General features: G+C 42.0%; 1 protein-coding gene across 1 annotated transcript in view; it reads right to left on the bottom strand.

The window, feature by feature from the left end:
* Window positions 1-6,814: 6,814 nt before the first annotated feature.
* SAMD12 (sterile alpha motif domain containing 12) overlaps window positions 6,815-24,799 on the bottom strand; it is a 169,749-nt gene continuing 151,764 nt past the window's right edge. Inside the window, exon 6 of the mRNA XM_010577125.1 lies at window positions 6,815-7,778. Within this exon, the coding sequence (XP_010575427.1) occupies window positions 7,756-7,778 (23 nt within the window). The 3' untranslated portion in view covers window positions 6,815-7,755. The remainder of the gene's footprint in view (window positions 7,779-24,799) is intronic.

The following is a 24,799-nucleotide window of genomic DNA, read 5'->3' as shown; positions in this document are numbered from 1 at the left end:
GTCTCATGCTGAGATGCTTTGCATAGGCTGGAAGCTCATGTCCCTCTGTGCTTTCTCTATTGCCACTTAATCTCCAAATTTGGTAAGAGGACTCCAAATATTTCTTTATCTGGACTGGTCTTGAGACCAGAGCCTGGCTCAGTAGGGAAAACCTCTGTCTAGATGTAAAACCATGCTCTCAATAAACAAAACCAACCAACCAACCAAGTCCCCTAAGCATCTGATGGGGCAGACTGTGGGGTTTTTTTCTCCTCTGCACAGCTTCTTATTGCTTACATGCAGTTTTGCTGCAATATTGATCTCCCTGCTTTAAAAAAACCCTGTGTATCGCTATTTAATTTGGTGACTTATGATATTAAATAGATGAATTCAAGGGAAGTGCTTAATAGAAATAACGTGACTAGAGATGTAACAACAGCTACAGAGGATTTTTTTTCCTGAAAAAGTATTTAGATGTATTTGGAATTAAAATCGGAAAGGAGCTTTTCATTTCATTCTTGGACTAAGCCTGGCTGTGTTTTAATAATGCTGGCAATCCTCCTTTTATGACAGAAGCAGAAGTTATACAGTCATCTGCAAGATCAGCTTCTTCTCCGTCCAGCCTGACCCCAGACGTGCCTGTTAAGGACCGCTCTGCTCCAGAGCTGCAAGGTGTCTCAGCAGCCTGAGGACACCCATAAGCCATCACGCACCGAAGCCAGTGACTCCGCAGAATTTATTTGATAGGCAGCAAGCAGGTACCAATGTTCTTTAAACAATAAATCTAAACCAAACTCATTTTCTTAGGATTTCACACTGGATTAGAGCAAGAATCCCCAAAGATCTTTATCTTCTTCACTATGGCTGTAGCTAGCTCCCTTCTTGTTTCAGCTTCTTGATGTTGATTCAATACCAATTTGCACTAAGTATTGCTTTTATAGTTTCTCATGTTTGCGTGAACTGTTTACTCTTTAACCATACATCCTAGTTTGTGCTGTTCCCCACTGCCTGATGAAGCCCGGTAGAAGGTGGCTCTGATGGTTCACTCTTGCCTTGCACCTATCAAGAACAGTTTTGGGAGACCTGAATCAGACACTGAGCGCTCCTTTGCTTATTTCTAAGATACAACACTCAAACCAGCCAACGGTAACGGGGCCCAATCTTGCAAAAACCCACTGCTGGGAGCAGCTCTCATTAGTCTGGGTAGTCCCACTGAAGTCATTCCACTTCTAGGGCTTTATTAACCAGCTCCGATGGGGCTCGTCACCACAGCAGAACAGTTTGCTGTCTTTGAAGCAAGGAACTGGTGTACTGCGTTCAGCTGCACAGCGATACAATATAACTCTCAATCAGCACAGGGGCTTCTTCACCGGCTGTTGAAGGCAGGAAAATCTTTTTCTTGCCAGCAAGATGCTACCTCCTTATTTAAGAGGCAAACCCATAGTTGTTATTCCTTGCTGAGACTACACATCCACTTGGCCCCATCATTTGAGTGCAGCATTTTGTCCCGGGTTGTTATTAATAAAAACCAACACTTTCTCTGTATGTCCAAGGGGTTTTGTTGTCCTTTCTTGTCCAGTTCCCTTCCTTTAATTATGCACAGAACCTTACAGCTGTGAGCAGACCTACAGACGCTCATACCAAATGCTAGCAAGCACAGCTGTGTTCATACAAGCTGTTTCAATTACGACCATTTTGTGTGAAAAAAATGGATATAGGTTGCCCTGCTTTCCTGTAATACTGGAAGCTTTAAGATACTTTTAATTCAGAAGTTTACATCTGATGATCTAGTCTAATCCTTGCGTAACCCACACCTAATAACCTCATCCAGTAATTGCCGCACCAAGCCTGGATTTCAGTTTGAGGTAGAGCTTATTGACTTAGAAAAATACTCTGCATACATTTAAAGACTTTATGTGATGGAGAACATGCCAGGTGACTAAGTAAGTTGTCTCCACAGGTAATTATCCTCCCTGTCGAGCACTTGCACTTAATTTCTAGCCTGAAATCAGTTTCCAACCAGTAGAGCACATCATTCCCTTTTCTTCTAAATAAAAGAGCTACCTGCCTTCAGACAGCACTTCCCTGCCCAGGTAGAAGACTGTGATTGCAGACAGAGATCAAGTCACCTCTTCAAATTGCCTCTGATAAATTAATAGCTTGAGCTTCATTAGCCTGACACTATAATAAGACCTGTTTTCCTGCCCTTGAATGACCCTGGGAGCTATTGAAAATAATCTTTCCAAGTTGTCAATACCCTTTTTGAAAGACAGGCAGTAACCACACAAACTGGAACAGCATCCCTATTGCCAGGTCCTACATCCCAGCTGGCAAGAGCATCTCTGATGTTGAATGGATTATTTATCACACCTTCACAGCCGCTACATTATTCCAGACGTACTTCCCATGCCTCCAAGTCGGACTTGCTGCAATCCCTCCTGGATTTCTGACTTTGTCGTCCTCCAGGTTACTCTCTACCACTGACCTGCTCTCTATCATTATTTACCGCGCCCCTGCTTTTGTCATCTCTCGCTGTTGCCAACAGTAATTTTCCCTTTCCCTGGGAGGAATATTGAAAATAGAGCATACCTTGGGAGGAGCTCATTAGAAATAGTCTCACTGATGATAATTTCATATTTACAGCTATTTTTTGTGATCTAGCCTGTAATCAGTTTTAATCCACTTAATATGGGCAATATTGATTTTGCATTGTGCTATTTTGTTCTTTATCAGAATCGAATGATCTATAGGAAGCTAAGTATAGTATACCAGCAGAGTTTCTTTTATCAACAAGCCTTTGATATCACAAAAAATGATAGCAAGTTTATTTGGCAAGATACATTTCTATTAAAATCATTTGGAGGGTTTTATCAATTTTTAATTGCTTTAACGATTGTGCCATATCAACCCTTCCATGATCTTGCCTAAGACTGATAGGAAGCTAATGAGCCTATAGTTTTCTGGGTCAAATCACTCGTTCTTTTGAATTATTGGGCTTTTGGTGTCATTCAAAGCTTCTTTTATGCTTTTCAGTTCTGAAGGGTCCTAGGCAAGTTTTCCTTCACTTTTGGATTCAGTTAATAGTTCTACAAATTTAAAAATATGTTTGGATAGTTGCTGCTTAATATTACCCGTAATTACTGATGGAGTAGGAGGAATTACATTTTAATGTGCAATCTGACTCCCTCCTTCTACTGCTTTCAAATACAAAACAAGAATATTTGTTGGTTTTTGCATGTACTGTGAGTAATCACTGTGCTGTGCCCGTCTAACATCAGACTTAGCTTTGCTATGATGGTATTTATTAGGATATATGTAAAGCTTTTGGTCTAACCAGCCCTAAGCTATTGGCCACTGACTTCCCATAAATTTTTTGGCTTCCCTCATTAAACATCTACTTTTCTTACTTGCTGATTTATCCTCATGAGCCTGCCTAATCACCCATATGTTATGTTGGTGGGGTTTTCTGTACTCCAGATAACTCTCCTGAATTTTACTATAGGAGGTTGCAGGTAATGCTGGTAGTACTTTCCCCCTCACCCATCAATTTTAATTATACCAGAGAACCATTTCTGTTTAAATTAAAATCTTATTGACCACAGTCTATATATACCAGGGTCAATTGCCGCACAGTCCTGCAGTGGGGCTGTTCAAGGAGACTCTGATAGCAGAGATATTAATTGTTAAAAGGGGACCGATGTGAAAGACACGGGGTTTTATTTTGCTTGCCTGAGACAATTTTGAATAACTGCGATCTTGTGGCTTTGTGGCGGGTGGAGGGAGGTTAGTTTAGTTTTAGCTATGACAAGAAAAACACCCCAGGCCTGGCTCCACGGCTGGCACTAATCAACACATCTCCAGAGACTTTGATGGAGTAGCGCCAATGTAAGTCTGCCGGGGGTCTGGCCTCAGGCCTTCCGAAAATTCAGGGCAAAACAAAACCAGAATTTTGTCATTTTTAATGGTTTGATTTCCTCAACTACACTGCAGCTGCTGTCGAGCGACAACTCTTGCCCTGAGGAACAGACAGGGAGGGATAAACCCATCGGTAGCGCATCGCCATGCAGCTGGGCGGGCAAAACCAAGGAGCTCGTGGCTTTTTCAAACTCCGCTCCTGGAAGGCTGCATGTCCCTTAACAGAATAAATGGTGGGTGTTCAGGCACAGAAAGCCACGCAGATGAAAAAAAGGAACAAAACAGTGCAAAGGATGCTTTTCAGCCGCAGTGTGCTTTCTGGGGAAGCAATTCCTTCGGGTTTCTAGTGCAGGACTTGTCGCGGTTTGAAGCACTTGGGATGGCTGAGTCTCTGTCAGCGTTTCTTAGCGGGGTCTGACGCTGCAACCTTTCTCAACACAAAGAAACCAGGCGAGCGCGGCGGCAGGGAGAGGCACCGGGCACGGGAGGAAGGCTGCAGGTCTGCACCCGGGGAACAGTGTCCTGATGGCAATACTGGTTTGTTTCAGAGATAATAACTAGTGATCAATGTAACGGCAGCACTGGCCTTTGCGAATTTATCTATCTCCGCAGGGCTGATAATTGCTGTTTTATGAAAATAGCGTTAGTCTCCCACTCCTTTGCACCGAACTAATGGCTCTGAGCGTATTTAAATTCACTTCCTTTGCCAGAATAACTTATTCGTTCCCTTTCATGTTGACTTGGTCTTTGGCGCTCTCGACATAAATGATTTATTGACTAGAGATAAAGCATTCTTTCCCCTGAACTGTTCCTGTGACCCAGGCAAAAGCGGATGTGTCTGCTATTAATAAGGTGTTCGGCATAAAAAATGCAATAGAGTTGATTGTCTGCACTCAATAGCCTTTCCGAGAACACAGTACCTGCCCCCATTCATAATAACAAAAATCTCTCCCACATGTTTATTTATATTAAAAAGTTTTCAGAAGAATATGCTGGGATCCAGATAGTTGTTCAGGAGATGTTGAACAATTTCATAAATATCCCTGAGGAAGCATGGCCTACTTTGGGAGAATAACAGTGATTAAAAAATCCAAACACAATGAATAGTTAAGTACAAGCCAAAAAGTACAGTTATTTCCTTATGGCTCTGGCAGACAGTTACACACGTGAGAAGTGTCACGGGGCTTGGGGGAACTATGCTTGCAGTTATCCACATGCACAGGCTGGCTGTAGGATGGAGACCTACACCAGCTTCAAAGGAGATTTGTCCGATAGGCACCTACAACAGACTTCTCATCGAGTCTGGCTACACAAGGGTCTGGACTTGATTTTCACATTTCTCAGGGCCTATAACACTGCTTTTCTAGGTCACCATAGCTAAAATCCTGGGAAGCTTTTAAAACAAACTGTTTTAACAGGAGAAGTGCACACATCTAAATTCATGCCCATATACTGGAAGATGTTCAAAACTAACATTGATACAAAAAATGCTTCTAGTGGCTCTCTGCCTAACTCAACTCGTACACCCTTTTAAGATAACACTCTCTGATAAACTCTTCTTTTATCATTCAAATTATTCCAGATTTTTTCACTGGGTAGTAAAATAAGAGAACTCCTACCGTAGAAGTACAGCATTCTCCTTCTTTTTAAACAACTTACATCAAAGTGGTTTTTTTTTTTTAATTGCTATACCAACATGAAACTGATGTCAGTTGCCAGAGCGTGTTTTTAAAACCTGTAGCAGAAAGAGCTGTAAAATTTGCTGAAGCTTACAGTGGACCTGTGCCATGCACACGGCCGGGTCTCTTGGTATCAGATTCCAACCTGTAACCCTATGAAAAGCTCTAAAAAGTGCAAATGTTGCCGTTGGCAAAGATTCTTATGTCTTAAGGAGAATTTTTACACCAATTAATTTAAAGTTAAGGACCAAGATTTTCAGAAAGAGAATGTAGAAGCTTACTGCTTTGTAATTCTTGGGAGCTCCATTTGAGAACCCGTGGAAAGACCCAAACCGTTAGAAATCACTAGCGACTTCTGAAAATCTTGGTCATCAGTAAAAGTAATTTGCTTTTGGACTGAATACTGCAGAAGTATCCAACATGCTGAATCTGAGATGGGTGGAGAGCTGAAACCTAAGCCCATACCCATCTGAAAAAAATTAAGCCCTGAAGATATTGATCCATTTGTTGTATGGGCACCCTCAGTCATTGACCTTCCATTCTCTAGCAATGAACTGTACAATAGTTTTTAAGAATTATAACACAGGAGCTTTCTCTGAAAAGGTCCCTTTGACTTGATGTAGCTGCACGTTCTCTCCATCGCTGCATCTTCACACCAGTATGGCATCTCACCCACAGTTTGGCATACATGCTAACAGCGGCTCTATAGTACCTGTCTATCAGGCTGGAGAGAGTGATGGTCTTTAAATGCACAAAAAAGCTACCTTTGATTTTAAAGAAAGAAGGAACAGATAGGTAAGTCCCCTCAGCATGTTGATGGCATCAGTTCATTATAAAGAGTGTATCAAGAAGGTCCTGATGTGAGGGACAGACACTAATTCTGCTGAGTCCCCATGGAAGAAACAGTACCACAGCCAGCTGTGATACAACCAGTGATGAGGCCAGCCATTCAGAGACTGAACAAAAAACAACGTTCAGATTGAATGCAACAGTCTTGAGCCTGCTACAGTATATTGAAAGGCTTATTGGAACCATTTGCTTATTCCCAGTTCCTACCAAAATACTGTTTTGGATAGAAAGTGGAAAAAGTTAATGAAGAAGTCTGCCCTCTCCAAAGGGAGTGTCTTGCTCCTTAGAAGTATAGTCTTACACTTTACCTTGTTCAGAGAGTTTGGTTTGGACTACAATTCCCCAGCCCTGCCCGAAACATAAATGGTGGCCAGCATAAAGAACCTGAATTCTTCCAGTTTATTCTGGTTTTATTGTAGACCAAACCCAGGGTCACACACATCTCTGACAAAGGCTCTCTCCCTTGCTGCTCCCTCGCTGAGTAAGAAAACACATTGGCACACTACAAACAAGAACCTTTGATATTTGGTGGATGAGAGGGAGAGCAGACACAGCGTCCTACAGCTCATTCAACCTGCCCTGTTCTTGGCTACCTCTGTGACAGCTGTTCCCTAAGTCTCGATAAAAGAAGTCACACCTCTGCCACGTGCAAATCTATCTACACAATCTACTGCGAATCGGTGAAGGTATGCTAGTAGTGGACTTCAGTTTGGATGCAGTCTCAGCACAAATACTGAAACGTATCCTCAGTATTTTAAAAAAAGACCATTATATATATATGGACTGTGCTAGTTCTGTGCAGAAAGCACATATGAAGTGCTGATATTGTTTAACAGAATACCATTAGACTGCAAAACTAACATATACAAGACGTTTACATTCCTATCGGGGTTTAATATTGTGAACATATCCACTGAGATTGGAGAATTGCTGTAAGTTTTTCCTAAAACATCATGCCATCTGCATACATAATAAAAGAATCCAGTAGTTGCCATGCTAAAACAGGACTTCTAGTGAAGGGCATAGACAGTCCCCTAAAGGGAACTCAAAAGTTATGCACAGTGATGAAAACTGGAAGAAATTTTCCAGCTAAAGGTCTGTCAATGACCATTTTCAACAAATTAGCACTGGATATTATGCACCACATTTTTACTCCACAGCAAACCAGCTCTTCCCAGAATGCATCATCTTGAGTGGGCTGATTTTACTTCCAAGTTTGTCTTCAATCCTCCATGGTCACCTTCTGGCAGTGCCATTTATTATGTTCTTTTCATGAAGGAAAGTTCACTTTAATATCAAGTGGCAGGACAGCAGCTTTAGAGGCTGGAAATGTTTATGGAGAGCTCTCTGCTGGGGCTGTAAAAAACAAAACAGAAAACCAAAACCAGACAGTGAGTATAGAACACAGCAAAGGAATTACCATGTATTTCAACTAAAATAAAAAAAGTCAGGTTTGAGCTGAGTAAAGTAATTCTGCTGTAAAGACAAACTACTCCTAGAATATATATTGTGACCCTGGTGCTTTTTTAATCAGCTTTACTCATCAACCAAAAAACTCAGTGCTTAATTAATTCCTTAGATAAATATAAAGCACAGAACAACAATCATTTGTATGATTTAACAAATCCTACTTGAATTTTATTGCATCATGTGAAAGTACTGCTTACTCTTCTTCTAGTCTGAGTACCAGAGAGTAGGCTCTTCTGTTTGGTTGGGCTGGCCAGGATGATGAGAGTTGGCCATTGCTGCGTAGGAGATGTGAGAAGAGCTCACCCACTTCCTTCCCTGCTTCAGACCCCATAAGACAATTAGGGGGTTGCAGAGAGTTTCTCTTTCCCTGCTAAAAGCAGTAGAGCACACTCAATTTTGGTGGCTGCTATTCCTTTCCTGAAAGCCCTTGCAAAGCTGTAAGGTCATCACACCATAAAGGAGGAATATGTGCAGGTTACTTGTAACTTCTCCTCCCCTACACCCAAACTTTCTTTGAGATGCACTGCAGAAGGACAAGACATAATGGACACAAGATGCAACAAGAGAGATTCCAGTTACATACAAGGAAAAAAACTCTCCCTAGTGAGGGTGGTCAAATTTTGGAACAAGTTACCTGACCAGGTATGTGATCTCTACCTACAGAGATATCCGCAACTCAACCAGAAAAGGCCCTGAACAACCTAACTTGGCCCTGCTTTGAGCATAGTTGAGTGGGACAATCTCCAGACGTCTCTCCCAACCTAAATTATGATTATACATTTTCTGATGGGGATTTGTGCTCCCTGTTCTGCCTTTCTGAACAGGAGATGAGTGCCTGTGCAGGACTGCTCACACTGAAGCGGACTGAGTCATTTATTCAGTATGTAGCCACGAAAATGCATGTAAACCCATCACAGGCTTACACTAGCCTCTGGAGCCAAGGAGCTGTGCAGAGGCAAGTTCACTGTGTTATTTCAACGTGTTTGGACACAGCTTTGTTTACCACAGAGCCCTCACATATCACCAGTTTTACCGACCAGATCTCTGACCAGGGCAGCGCTGAGGTGGGCTTTGCACCCTTGCCAGCTGATGTCCTGCTTCTTGCACAAATGTACGTGTCTGTATGTGTGGGAAGAGCTGGATCGTTGGGTCTTTTGGGCCGGATTCCAATTGTGAAGCTAATGGGATACTGCTGCCAAGGCAGCATTCATGTCAGCTGAAACTCAGGCTGGCAGTGCATTTCTGCTTCTCACCCCTTCAAAATCATGCCCGATGGGCTCTTTTCTGTGGGGTGCAGACTGACTGGCTCTGCCAAGCTGCCAGTTTGCCCATATTTGCCTCTCCCAACCCCAAACTCTTGTAGGGATGGACATGAAGGTCTGAAGAAACAGGGAAAGGATGGGATGTTAAATAAATAGGTGCTGGAAGAATGCTGAGTAAGATTCAAAAAACCCCACACCCTGCCATGAGCACTTTACCCTTCAGTGTAAATATGTTCTATGGAATAGAGGACCAATAAAAAACAGTCTTCTTAGCTATTTCCTTCCTTATGTGGGCACATTCACCTGATTACGGTGCTACTTTTGACTTCTGTTTTTACAGCTGCCTTGCTTTTATTCTCAAGGTTCTCTAGTGTGATGATCCCACCACCACCTACTGTCATCTACTACGTGAGATACCCACGTCAGTAGCGGCCTGAGAAAGATGCACGTTTGGGATTCAGCAACTGTTTTATTCCACGGAAGAAGATATGGGAAGGTTTTGAGCCTTCAGCTGGTCTAGACAGATAACTGACCACATCCCCCAGGACAGAAAAGAAAGCAGTGGTGACATTAAGCAGATTTGAAGATAGATAAAGGGGAAATAGAGGGGGGAGGTTTTAAACTTGGAGAGAGGCAAACTGGTACCTCACATTGGAATTGTTTGATTCCAGGTGAATGGGAGGATATCTCCCCTCTGTGTAGCATCAACAGAGATGGGCCTGTCTCACAAAGGAGAAACAGGACTTTTTTTGAGGTTAAATAGCTCATCTGCTGCAAAGAAGGGAAAAATTGAAAAGCTCTCCCAAGCAATGGAAAATACCTTGCCTAGTCACAGAATTGCAGGCCTAAAATAAAATGGGTAAACCGGCTCATTATATCAGGTCAGGCCTCAGGATTGTACTCGTGCTGAAATTCCCCAATCATCCACATTGTCTCAGCCATTGGCTTGTACTTGTGCTTAAGTTTGAAATGAGCCAACTGGCCCTTCAGACAGAAACCTGTGAATGAGAAGAAATGGGGACTGATCCCAGCGTGAGCTCCGTCCACACTACAGAGGGAGCACAACTACTTCAAGCCATGCAGGACACCTAGCAGAACCAGTCCGGATACAACTGGTGGCACTGACCAAGGGAATAGTAGTAATTCTGTTGAGCTCTGCATTTAAAGCAAGCAAACGGAGGATTTAGTGGTCATCTAGCCTACTTCTTCTTGCTTTGTCTTTTGAGGACAGGGCTTTAGAAGCACTTATTCTTCCTCATTACCTATATAATGTTTGGTGCCCAGCTGGAGACTCCTCTAAGGACCCTGGTTTTCTAACAGTATGTACCCAGCGCTTTCTGAAAGTAAGATCTTTTTTAAAAGGTATCACGAATGAGCAGTTTTCTTTGAAAACCTTGCCTGAGACTGTAAGCTCTTGGAATGAAGACCACCCTTCGCAGGGGGTTCGTACGCTTACCAAGACAACGGCGTACAGATCTAATCTCACATGACATTTTCAAGAAGCTGCTGTGGAAAGACAACAACAATTTCAAAGCCAGAGATGTATTTCATTTTTTAAGTACCTGTACTGTGTGATTTTTTTCTAACTGGGAAAGGGACATATTTTTCATTCATTTTAAACACATGTTAATTCAGCTCAATGTAGCAGTATTACCTATTTGTCACGTTTTCATACTTGAGGGACTCTGATAAAGAAAACAAGTGTCTATTATCTTTGCTAGGTTTCTTCTCCTGGAACTAATTTTATACTATATTTCTAAGGTCAGGACATTTCAAACATGGGATCATTATAGAAAATACCTATTTCCACCATCCATATACCAACTATTCCTTGGAGTCTGGTGAAAAACTGCATTCAGCTACATTTACTAGTATTTTTCCTGTGTCAGAAAGGCCACAGGCATCTCACTTCATGCTACTCATGTCACTTGAGACATTATAATACTCTGTACATTATTGTAGACTTGTTGCATCTTGCTACTTACTGATTAGAGATATTACTAGCTTCACAGAATTTTGTACACTGACAAAAGGAAATGGCTGGCAGCCCATTTGTAGATTTACCTTTTTCTTTATTGTGCATTGAATTATTACCACTGAGGCGTGACAGCATGAGGTGTCTCCGTGAGGCTCATGGAAGTTAATGTAAAAACAAAATATCTACTTGGGGAGCTGCTGATCCTGGTCAGTCGCCATGGTGGAAGGAGGAAGGAGGATTAGCAAGCAGGGGCTGGGAAATGCTGCAGCAGGACAGCCTTGGCAGGGACAGGAACCATTTGCCCCAGGTCAGAGGAGACTGAAGTTGTACCAGAGTTTGGTTTCACTCTATCACAAAACCATTTCATTACTGTTCTGGGTGGAGAACAGCACCAGTTCTTCTAACCTCTAGGTAAATGCAGCTATTGCTGCACATCCTTATTACCTAACAGGTTGCTGATAAGCAGAGTCAACAGTGCCAGAAATCCAAGGTTACCTCAAACATTTGCACGCTTGTAGCTAGCTGAAGCCAGCATGAAGGAGGTGGCGAAGCAATGCTTGCCAGCCTGCTCCGTCCACTTCCCAGCCACCTCCTCTCGTCGGAGCAGCCCCAGCTTCTACAAGCAGCAAGTCAAGCCTCCAGGCTGCACAAGGACAGCAAGCTGCCTTGCTGCAAGTGTCACAGCCTAGCAGCCTGTGTTAAGCAGTGATACATTAATCAATGGACTGAATGCAGCACCCAGCAGCCGAGAGAGAAAACAGAGATGTGGATGGTTTTTGATAAGACTGCCATCCCACCCAGTCATGTATTGGTCTGGCTTGCCTGATTTTCTCCTCATTACCAAGACCTGGTAGCTGATACAGTCCTGAAGGTTATTTAATGTTGTTTGTCAAACACAGTGTCAATATGGTAGAAGAATACTGAGGGGGAAAGGAAGGAAGTCTCTTCTTGCTTCTGATTTTTTAATTTGCTTGCCAAGCAGGAAAAAAATATTTTAGTTTTGGAGTAGCTTGAAAGAAAAGGTGGATCTATGAGCACAACATCTAGAGCGTCAAACACAGTAATCCTAATCCCAAGTGTTCAATATTTGTTAATAAGGCCATGCAAAATAATTATACAAGCTGAAAATATACGGAATTAAAAATAAATGTTACTTTCCCTTCACCCCTACTTTTTTTAGGATACAGTTCATGACAAATATGTCCTAACTATGAAACCCAGCCATGAAACAAGACATTTTTTGTTCAAGTGATCAGGGACATTGATGTATCACCACAAAACTCCAGGAGCAGAGTCTTTATCCCATAACCAGGTACTCTTAATCCTCCTGGATATAGTTTTAATATCTGTTGATACCATCATCATAAATACACTGCTGAATAAATATTCCCATATGGGATCTATGGAAGAGAATGACTTTACATGCAATAAACTCCTTGGCGTTATTTATGTATTGCTATACTGCTCACTCCGAGTGGTTCCAGGTCCACAAAAGGGCTTTGAGATGGCAGCTGGCATACAGCTTGCGCACAGCCTGCTCGGGCACGGCACTGTGTGTGACGCTGCCTGATGCGGTATGAAAGCCCTAATAAGCCATCACGAGTACGTGGGTATGTGGGATCCTGGCTCGCTCACAGATTTGCTGTCTGGATCAACGGCAAATCTCATCTCGAGGAAGGCTTACAGGGTGGCCTTCAAAAGGCAGTTTAGACAGAACACTCAGTGCTTCAAGACAGATGCTGAGCATTGAACAAGGTCAGGCAAATCCTTTCCCCCATATTCTGACTCAAGACAAAACTCACTTCTTGCCTGTAATGCTGGGCTCTATAGCCTGCATCAGGCAATTCTGAGATGAAACATTTCTGGGGGAATGGATGTCATGGCAGATGCTCTCAGCAGGTAACCTTCTGAAAAGCCAATTAGTCAGAGGTTATCGCAGCTGCTCTGTGGAACACAGTTGGTTCACACAGAATGGGTTGAAAATGTAGTTGTCCAAAATGTGTTTCATTAAGCTATTCAATGATCTCAAATAGTAAGATTAGCCGAGAGTCTCTTCATGAGTCACGCACAACTCCAGCTTCCCTACCAAAGCAAATCTCTCAGCAACTTTACTAGGTTAAACAAAATGAGGACACACACTGATTCTGTGTACAGATGATTTATGCAGGAATTTCAGTTCCTTGCCCCTTCCTTCAAAAATGAGAGTTCATGGTGGAGAACTCTCTAAAAGGCTTGAGCTCACACTCCAGCCTTGCTCTTAAAAATATCTTAAAAACCTTTTAGCATCTTCCGGGCTTGATTTTACAGCGTTAATCTGGAAACCTCAGAACAAAAATCTGTCCCAAGCAATTATGTCCTTTTTATGCCTGAGCCTAACCAGCATGTGAAAATTTTCTGAGCGTAAAATTTTGTTCAAAAATCAGGCAAAATCCTGGGAGAGACTCTTTTTTCTTTCAAAGTGGTTCATTCATCTCAACTCAAGATGCTTCGTGCATCCCACCACCTACCTGCTGCTGCAAACATACAAAGAAAAAAGAAAAACGCTTTTGCATTCAACAGATCACAGTGATTTCCTTGAACTAACAAGCAGTTAAAATATTTTGAAAAAGTACATGCAACCACTTCCTTAGTGTTTCCAGTTTCTTTCAAAGAATTCTCTTGATCTACTGCACACTTATCCATCACTGTGAACAGTGAACTAGCTGTCCACCAGCATCCTTCTCTAGAGACTCAGATTATAGCAAACAGAAAAATTTAAAGGAATGTGATGTTAAGGAGTCTGATAGTCTCAACTGGTGCTGACTGAAACTGAAACTGCATATGACATTGCTGACTTTATGACTTATCATGCATATCTCTCACTGCCTGCCTGTAATCAGTTCTTGATCTCACAAGTCCTTGTGGGGTGCTCTGCAGGAAGTGAAAAAGGTTGTCACAGCTGAGCAGTCTTCCACACTCTGTGGCTCTCAATAGCCATTTGCACTATATGGTGAGCCTTTGCATATCTATTGCTTTTGTCTTGAGAGACTGGGTTTTAATATGAAGCACCAGTAACTGTGCAAAGTGAGTGAACTTAAAAAAGACATGGCCTTAAGTGGTATCTTCAGCATGCACATAAGGTGCTTCACACAGTCCCTGGTAGCCTGCAGTGGTTTGGTGGCTGTTCTGATCATCACCTGGAACTTGTCCTTGCGTTTCTTCGGCAGATTCTGCAGGACACTTTCAAGCCTATCCTGTTCACAAGCATGCAGCAGCATTTGGGAATTAGCTCTGTCCATGATATCATCCTATTACTTGCTTTAGGATCTTCAGTGAAATATGCATTAAGTTTACAAACATAATCAGATGAAACCAAAGACTTGACTAGAAAAATCAAAAGTATTACAGCAAAAGGGTTTGGAAACTCTCTGGAGCTACAACTCCCTTGCTGCTTATGCAGAGCTTATGCAGGATTAATACGTGGAACAAACTATCCACCTTTAGGGAGATACTCACTATGAGGTTCCCTGAAATGAAAGTTTCCATTCTGTGAAGTGACTAACCAAGCGAAAAGGGAAGTTATACCTACTAAGACCACCTAAAAGACTGCACTTATGCACACACACATTTACCACAAACCAAAACAAAAACACATCATGAAGCCTACAAAATCAGCCTCCCCAATTAGTTGAACAGGCAACTTTATTTAGCCTTTTGGAGGAATGAATTAATACATACCTTTAACCTGTATTATCACATCGTATTATCACTGTTTTCCCCAGGACCTTGCACTGCTCTGAGCACCAAACAGACAGAACGCAGAGAAAGAGCATTTCAGTACCATTTGGTACTTGCTTTATAGTTGCAGTTCGGTGTGTGGCCCACCACCTCATTTAATGCACAACGTCCAACCACCATCTGGAAAATATTGCTATCCTCATGGACACAGTGTCCAACCATTTCACAAAAAAACAAGCGCCTCAATTTCAAAATACATCAGTGACAAGATATTGCCTTATTTTACAGTTCCTAGTTAGGCACAAACAGAGTTACAAGGCTGCACTGGTGTTGTCTGTCTAGCTCCTGGCTCCAGCACTAAGAGCTTCAGGCTGTCAGAGCTATGTAGGGCTCCTGAGTTAGGAGACAACCCTACAGAGGAGAGGGGGTTTGAGGAGGCTTCTGGAATATACACTCTGGGTCTGGAAGCTGCAGCTCCAAGGATGGATACAAGCAGGACCGCAAAGATGGCAAAGTCTGGGTTTGATCATCTATGCAGACTTCTCAATGTGCTTTTAGATAATGTCTTCTCCTAATCTGCTCCAAAGTCTGATTTTATCTGGAAACTGTCCCTTACTGATAGCCACCTGAAGGGGAAATCGCTGGACTGTCAATGTTACAATCCAGCATGGCCCTCCATGGCCACTGGATTGTCTAGGAAAAAAGCAGTAACCATTTTATCCTCATCAATCTGGTTGCGACCAGAACGAGGAACTCTTCCTAAGGCATCCTCAATAAGGCCTACAGAAAAATTAGCACGGTGCATATTCAATTCTGTTTTAAAAATCAAATGAAATAAAAGGGCCCTGGTCGAATTCTCCCAGCTGCAGGACCAAGCTCAGGGAGAGTGCTGCAGCGGGGGAAGGTCCTGTCCAAGGCAGAGCTCTTCTTCCAACCCCACAACTGATGCTGTGACAAGGCAGGCAGCCCAGAGTGCTCACCACTCTGCAAATCAAGCTTCAGGTCTCTATCTGGGCAGCTGGAAAATGAACTACAGAGATCAAAATGAGTTACCACCTTCAGAGAGTTCCCTAGGTGATTATTAAGACTGTATCTTGATGTATAACCACCAGAGAACCTAGATACCAGTAATGCTGTGCCTGCAGAAGGGCTTGATAAATGAAGGATGGGCTGATTGTGTCGAAGAGGTTCTTAAGTCAGGCATGAAGTCCAAGGCCTGAAATTATGTGGGCTGTATTGACGACAGAGCCAAGTGAAGAAGTCATTCATGAAAACATGACAGGTATGAAACAAAGAATATCTAGCCAGTGTTCAGAAGGCATGAGATGTTCAGCCATTCAAGTTTTGGGGGGAGTAATAATTAGCTCAGCACAGGAACTCTCTCATCGGTTGCAAATTCTGCTTTACTCTGATTTGCCCCTTTTCCTATTATTTTAGTTTGGAGGCTATCCAAAGCACCTGCATATTTTTCTGTCCCTTTCTGCATCACGCACATGTTCCTGAAAATACAAGTGCACAGAAATGTATATAAACTATTTCAGACCACAGTGGCTGTTCAATATGCTGTGGAGATGATGCTATATTTGGTTGCTGCCATCCCAAGCAAAATGTTGTGTAATGTCCCCCTTTGCCCAGACTAAGCAATATGAACCATGTCTGCAATGTTTTGCAGGTGGGTCCTGTGAGGCAGATTACAGGACCTGCTGGAGTAATCCGTGTCCCCCTGGATTCTTGCAAACCCAGCTTTCCTACAAGGGAAGGCCATGCTTGGGAAGACAGCACACTTCCCATCCTCACCCTCACACACAGTCACCACCGGCCGGGCTGGGCATCCCACACTGGGGGCTGGGACGTGATCTCTCAGGTGCTGCAGTGGAGGCATACCTCGTGTAAATCAAGGACAGGACCGAGGTACTTAGTGGCAGAAAATAATTCAATACCAGGTAGAAATTGACCTTTAAAAGTCAGACAGAAGGGCATCACCACACTTTAAACAGAGAGGTTTTGGGCTAAATGTCATATCAGAAAAAAGACTTCCATTCATCATTCAGATTCTTTGCTTGCAGAACATACCAGTATGGACTGATGGATTCAAGACAGTGAAATTTGCAGCAGAGCAGCAGCTCCGTGGTTAAGGTGAAGGCCTTATCCACCGTATCATAGACCACTACACTTCCCTTTGCTGTCTAGTTAAATAAATACATAATTGTTCTGCACAAAAGTGGAACAGCATCAGAAAAAGATATATACCCTATCTCCTTCCCACCTGGAAGCTTGTCTTTAAGGTTAGAGATGTAAATAAATAAGCTTGCATGGACTTCTGAGATGATTCAGTTGAACTTCTCCAGGTAGCTTGGTTAAAGCTAGCTGGATATTTCCACACATAAGTGCAGAGTGCAACCTGGATCTAATGCAAATCACAGATAGAAGTGGGATAGGAGAATGCATCCCTGCCTGTGCTGAGCTATGAGAAGTAATTCCCTCTGCAGAGCACCAGCACCAGCACTTGGCTCTGAAGTCTGTGTGGTGGTTACATAGACAAACTCATTTCACCCATCCTAGACAGGCAAGCTGGTTATCTAGGCTTCTTCAACAAGCAGTGGAGAAAGACAAGGCTCTTGGAAGAGTGACCCACCTACTTAATTGTCATATTGGAGAAACAATCCTTTGGCAGCTCCTCTCTTCACTGATTATCAAGAAAGCTGAATGATGAGCTTGGAGTAGGTATCCAGCAATTAAATGGCAAACAAGAGGTGACAGGAATTGCAACTTTACGCTTAATTTGATTGTTACAAATTCCAATTAGCATGTGAAATGTAGGTACCACAATGTTCAGGATTAGCATGTTTAATGCTTACATTTCTACTGAAGTCAAGAATGATATAGATTCCAGGGAGGGATAAGAGCCCTAAATTCCTTTGAGGCCTTAGATATTGGAATTTGACAAGGAAATTACACACTAAATAATCTTCTTAGAAATTCATACACACAACTGAGATAATGAGATGCTTCCTGCAAACAATCCACAAAGTACCAAAGTTTTTTACAGGAATTATTTACTCAGCACTATTGGTATCATTTTGCAGCTGGAAAATTTATTGTCTCCATGCTGCCAAATTGCTTCGATTTGCCAGTGATTTGCTTTTCATTTCCACTTGCAATATATGAACAAATCGACATTACAGTCAAGGAATTCACATGGGTAAGTAAAATTAAAGTAAACAAAAATAACGCTTTGCTTATTATTAAACACCTTTCATATTTTAGCTATGGTAGGCAATTAGATTGATAGGAATTTGCAACTGGAGAAGTTCTACCACTTTATCTCAGGCCAAACAGTTTATCACAATTCATGCGCAGACAAACTTCTGTGCTTCAAAAATCAGGGGAAAATATCTGATGGGATGTGGTATTTGTCTTCCAGTGCCAGAAAAGCACAGATCCCAATTAAATTTTTGCTTCAAGGAAGGAAGGAAAGAAGAATTTCTGCCACTGGAGCGTGAAACAGATTTTGGCTAGAAAGAAGATGGACAAGATTTTCAAAAAACCCCAAGTGATTTGCACACCAAAGTCTCATTAGAAGTCAACAAGACTTTGATTTCCAAGTTACTTGTGAAAATTTCCTCTGATGATTCCTACAAGTCTTTTAATATTTATCCTAAACAAGTGCTGACACATCATTCAAAAGCAGATCTGCAACAAGTTCTGGTAACCCCTCAAGACATTTATAAAGCCTCACCCACCAGAGATTCGAAACTTCTGGCGTATACGTCCGTATGTCTGAAATCTTCAGTCTGCATCATGCATTTGTCTATTTAGGATAATTAAGGGTATGCCTCCATGAACACATTACTGCGAGGTAACTGGCATCTGGATTTAGTGCAGAACAGATGCTCTACTGTAACTGTCCATGTGTATGCCCTTACCCCATGGCAAACGCAAGGCAGCTCAGTGCACGGTCATTGAAGAAGTGCATGCAACACATGTTCAGCATTCACACTCCGTCTTCCAGTTGCCTCACTGTAACTTGTGCAGGGAGCCACGCTACCAGGTTTGTTTTACAAGCCCGACCACCATCACAGACTGCCCAAGAATAAACACAGGCAGAATATCTTTCACTAAGCCATTTTTTAGCCTGTTCGCTGTCACCCACAACCCACCCTTCAAGGATGTTGTGTTCAATGGTCATCCCCACTTAGGGCGCACCAGGCTGGGTGCATCATGAAGAAATGGATGCTGGCACTGGTTAGCTAGGAGGTTAGCTAGGAGGATCTATGCCCTAGGTTCCCAGAGAGGCTGTATTTAAACATTGTACTGATAAAACGCCTAAATGGAAAAAACAAAGCTATGACGTTGCAGAGACTGCAAAACTAAACAGCAGCCTTGTCAGAAAAGCAGTGTGAGACTTTCAGGAACTGCCACTTAGTTCACCCCACTAACAAAGGTTTTTTCTCTGGAAGAGCCCCAGATTTCAGGATTCTGGAGTTTGGTCCCAGAGGATGTGGGAACCGAGAGAGTTGTAAACATGTTAAATATAAACTTCTTAATGACACTGACATTCAGCTTCTACTTTCAATTCTGAGATTACAAAGAGAAATGATCTCACCTCAGTAGGGTGTAACTACAACATGCTGCTACAGCTCAGGCCTCCCCTTTTTTCCAACTTTCTCTGGTTAGAGGCTACCATGAGATTACTGTATCTGTGGCCCTACTGAAGCATGCTGGAGATGTCTTGGTGATCACTGGAGCACAGCCTGCCAACAAGAACTTTTGTCTTCAACCTCTTGGCCCAGATTCCAGATCAGAAATTCATTTTAATGTCTCATGAAATTATGTCTTCTGACACAGTTGAAAAGTGTTTCTTCATTGCACAGGGATATTGTTCATAGCTATTACACAGGCCAGGCCACTCCAGTGAGCATTTCTAAATCCACAGCTATAAATCTACCCTGACCATCAGTTGAAGTTACGGAAATCCATCCATTCCAGATTTTCATCTTGCAGATACTACTGGCTTTAAGTAGAAAGCAAAAAAAAAAAAAAAAAAAAAAAAAAAAAAAAAAAATTTTTAAAAAACCCCTTTTTGCTTCTGATTCAAAGTCTCAAGAATTTAACCAGTAATTAACCTGTGATATCTCTGGTAAAAAGGTAAGACTTCCGAATCTGGTATACAAAAAATGTGATCCAGTAATTCTGCCCTTCTCTCCTGGAAAGCAAGTTTTTCTTTCTGTTCTAGTTTCTTATGCTAAAGTATATGGTTTATACAACGCTGGGATTGGGAATATCTATGCAAATTCCACATGGCATTTTGGGAATATCTACCTGCTTTTGGAGTATGCACATTCTGACTCCCTTCAGGCTGCCTAATGGGAGTTGTTCTGTTCACCACAAAGCTAACTTTATCTTTACACCTTCGTGCAATGGTAAGAAATTCCCCTTCCACCCCTGAGCTGAAGACCATGGCTCTGCTTCCAGCATGCACACAATACTGGGACCATGATTCCATGGGATGAAACATGCAACGGTGGAGACAGAGGTGGTCCTCCAATCTTTCCTTCCCTTCCTCCACTGCCCTGCTGCTGGGCCAACCCTGCTGCACAGTACAATGGACCTGTGAAATAAGCCCACAAGAAAAGCTAGACCAAAGCTTTAAACCAATTCATTTCCCAGATCTGCTTTAGAGCTCCACCACAGCTAGAGGGGTCCTGGCAGGGAGCGGGGAGGAATGGCCGTGGACAGCAGCAGGAACCAGCTCCGCAATTGAAGCATTCATAACGTGGAACTGTATCTTGTGTCTCCCCGAATGCTGACTATGGTCTCCCAAAGAACACTGATGTTTAACTCGATTTAGAAAGGTAATAAGGAATAAAGCCAGCAGCCTGTGAATGGACAGACTGCACTGTAGATAACAGGCACAGCTAATTCTGGTTTTAAATAACAATAGGGACAGCAGCAGACCCACTGGCAACAGCCAGAACATTTCTTCAAATTATGCATTCTCTGACTTTCCTTTGCTACTGGAGGACCCAACTCTGCAAACTATTTTTAGTAGCGTTACTTTGTCAGTGCCCAGCCATGAATCGGGGTCCCACTGTGCTATTCAAACACTTAACTAAAGGCTGGTTTCTGCCCAAAGACTTTGAAATCCAACTTACAAAAATCCCATAGGTTTAAATGGCAGAAAGAACTACATTAGGAGTACTTTCTTTTATTTTCTTTTATTACTTATTTTACTAAATATTATTTACTTCATTTGTGGCAATCAGAGTAGAATAATGAAAAAAATGTTTCCAAGCAAAAGCCTGGAACAACTCTGCAGTACTGCTGGTGAAACAACAAACCATTTCAATGAAAGAAACTATAAGCATTGAACAGCGCAAAATGGCTTCTGCAGAGCCACAGCAGTATTGTATGCAAATATATAATTTTGTTGTTTTTATGTAACCTGGCTATTTTGTAATCATAGAAGTAGGGATTAGACAAGTGGGGCATATGCCATTTGTAAAGAAACTACATGGGAAAAATATGCACTGCCGTTATAGTCTTGATATTTAAACTTAGATACTCAATAAACACATTGTCAGCTAACAGCAAATTACTCAGTTTCATTAATGATACTGATTTGGAGTTAAAGTAGAAGATACAGAAATGAAGGTCTATATATGTACATGATCTTTTAAAACAAATTTTAATGAATGGTGATTATCTTGCTTTTATCCAGTGCTGTTCATCTAAGCGTGCTTTACAAACCAACTGCACAATCGCATACTCATTTGCCCATGAACAAAGGAGTTCACCGTGTCTATCACTAGACAGCCATCATCTCTGATGTGACAACATGAGGTGCTCATAAGCGTGCACAACACTTTTAAAACATTTTTTGCACAATAAATGCAAAATATTGACAGGTTCTGTGTCTAGAATCTAGACAGGCTATGTGTCTACAATAACTCTAGCTAAAATGTCATGAGAAACACATATATATCACAAAATCTATCAATCATGACTATATATATAAAATAATCACAAGTGATTATGACTAAATACCTACATTCTGCAGATCCAGCAAGTCATCCATACCACCATGCTGAGATATCATTTGCAACGACCTTTAAAGAAAATGACCCCTATTCCCAGAGAGCAGACTGCCTGCAGGACAAGTGTCTAGGATACAAGCTCATGATGGAGTGGCTAATATCTTCACACAACTCCAGTTCACCTGATCTAACATGAAAAACAGTTTTGAGACCATGGTTTTTGCCCCGTGTTTCAAGATTCTGCTTCCAAAACCTTTGTAGCAGCCTCTAAGAGGTTTTTGGGAAGCTTGATAACCTTCTCCATTAAAGCCAAGGTGAAGACACAGCCTTCTGTGCTTCTGACTGCCAAAGCTTAACTGGATCTCTCCAAATGGTCTTTAAAATCTGTGGATTCGTTCTGAAACCACACTGAGTCGTCCACCAAAGACCAGGACAAAAGTACCATTGAAGGTGACAGCAGCTAATTGTTTAAAATATCCGTTCCCCATCACACATTAGCTACTTACATTGTATAACACCTTCAATCCAAAGTCTACCTAACCACGCTTGGTATTTTTGGGCTGCTGTACGAGGAAAGGTCTTGCAAATGAAAGTGTGGCCCAGATTCATCTGACTATTTTTAGACACCTACTGCTGTTACCTGTATTACATCTGCAGACTGTCTACACAGTCAGTGCAGAGCCAGTCACCTGCCTCTGGTCCTCAGCCCCAAACCTGATTGCTCTCAGGAGATCCTTACTGCTGGCTACAGTGGGAACACAGAGAAACCTGGGAGGTACCTGCAGGTAGATGGGACCTCAACATTTGATTTAATGACACAGAAGAGCAAGGTTTTTATTGATAGAATAGTTCAGTTGGAAGGGACCTACAATGATCATCTAGTCCAACTGCCTGACCTGTCCAACTGTTAACCTCAGTCAACAAGTGAGAAAATGAACCGTGAGCTGTGCTGCATCTACAGAGCTAAGGGGAAAAAAAAGCAACAAAATTATTTTAGTTAACCAAGGCTGAACGCATGGATCTGAATACACACAGGGAACAGATTTTTTTGAGTAAGGCGGTGCCATTTTTACATACTGATGAGTAATAACACACTCTAAAAACATTTTATAGGATATGATTGTGAGACAAAATTAGTTTGGAAACTTTGCCTTTTGAAGACCATGGCAACCATTAGAAAGGTGAAAAACAGACTCCCTGGGTCATTTCTATTGGAGGTTTCTGACAGTAGCTTGGCTGGTGCTCACTTCTCTGCATGGCAGCAGAATTACTGACTTTGCTGGGAACAGCCAAGACTCCTTGGTTAATACCAAGTTATGATAAATCACTGCTAATTCTAATGCCAGCTATAAACTGCATTAAAATCTTTATTTGAGTTTTTAAGTACCAGAGGATTTGGAGGACTGGAATGGAAGTTGTGCCCTGTTGACCAGTTTCCCTGTTAATTCCATACAGGTGCCTTGATTCTTGGACCTCTCCTTTCTCTCAACAAAAATCTTGAAGGTCTGATACCAGCTGTCTGCCAGCTGTTAAATGTCCTTCTGTGACTGCACAGCAAATCACTTCAGTCTATTCTGACTGGCAGTAATGGAGCTCTCATCACCCAGAAGCACATCTGTCCTAAATGGATAGTAGCTCCCAATCCTTTTAGTCTTAGGGACTTTATGGTCTTGCTTCCCCAACCCACAGCAGTTACTTAGTGTAAGAAAGGGTCAAAACTTATGCACAGAATGTGTGTGTGCATATACATACACTATCAATACGGAATTAGCAACTTCTTCTCCAGCACCTCCTGGGGACGTAAAAGCATCACCTGTAACCCTGCTGCAACAGGGGTTAGCCAGTAGCTGGTTTCTAGTGTCATCAGGCACCCTTTCCCCATGTCACATTTTTGGAACAGCCTGCAAACTTTCAGCCTTTTAATATCAAATGTGAAATCAAATTATATCAACAGCCAGTGTCTCACTCCAGTAGAAACATTAAATTCAATTTCAAGGTAGGATATCTAGATTGGGGAAGATCCCATTTATACCTTTAAATGAAAGGCTTGTTTTTGAGGTTTATTCCCCAAAACAAAGGCCTTTTTAATGCTGATGATTTGCCCTAATTTGGGTCACTGATGGCCAAGACGAAAGGGCCAGAACCAGGACAAAAATACCTCAGCCCTTCTGAAGACGACATCTGGGCCTATGGAATGAACATTGTCACTCATATAGACAGTCAAATCTGCCCCATGGGGATGAATCAGGAAACACCCATTATCGATATCTTTCTATCTATTTGGATATCAGATTTTTGTCTTGTCTCTCTGTGTTGGCACCGATTACTGCATACACCCACACTGTCAGAAGCTCCAAACAAAAATATTTTTCACTATTCCAGCTCATCCTTTGGGTGTCATGATGCATGCCAGACTTACCCCTAAAAGTCTGCATTTAAGTGTTTCTGCTTTGTCTCTATTCTGAGTAACACTTATGGGAAATTTGCTCTTTGATTTCAAGGTAAGAACAAAATGGATGCACAGTGTTACTTAACCAGGGGTGACTTCTTTAAAAACATACTGTCATCTCTGTAACTAGTCCATGCAAGCCAAACACTTAAAAAAAGATACTTCGGTTATTACTAGTGCATCTGAAGCCTACTGCCAATTTTTGTGGGTTTTCTGCCATGTTTTTTCTCTTTAAATAATCCTGGCTCAAAACAAAACAAAAACCAATCATAGGCACCCACAGACTGGTAGGGAAAAATGACTTCACTTCTGATTTGCAGAGATGCTCAACTGTGGCAGCCTCCTTTAGCTTCAGGAGAAAGGAAGTGAAAAAACCAATTCTGAGTAACTATAAAGGAGAACAAGCATACATGTGTATATATATTAAAAAAAGACCAATGACAACAGAGTTCCATCACATAAGT

Source organism: Haliaeetus leucocephalus, unplaced genomic scaffold (assembly GCF_000737465.1).
Source record: "Haliaeetus leucocephalus isolate CR32 unplaced genomic scaffold, Haliaeetus_leucocephalus-4.0 Scaffold555, whole genome shotgun sequence".
NCBI lineage: Eukaryota > Metazoa > Chordata > Aves > Accipitriformes > Accipitridae > Haliaeetus > Haliaeetus leucocephalus.
This window is presented reverse-complemented; position numbering and strand designations above follow the sequence as displayed.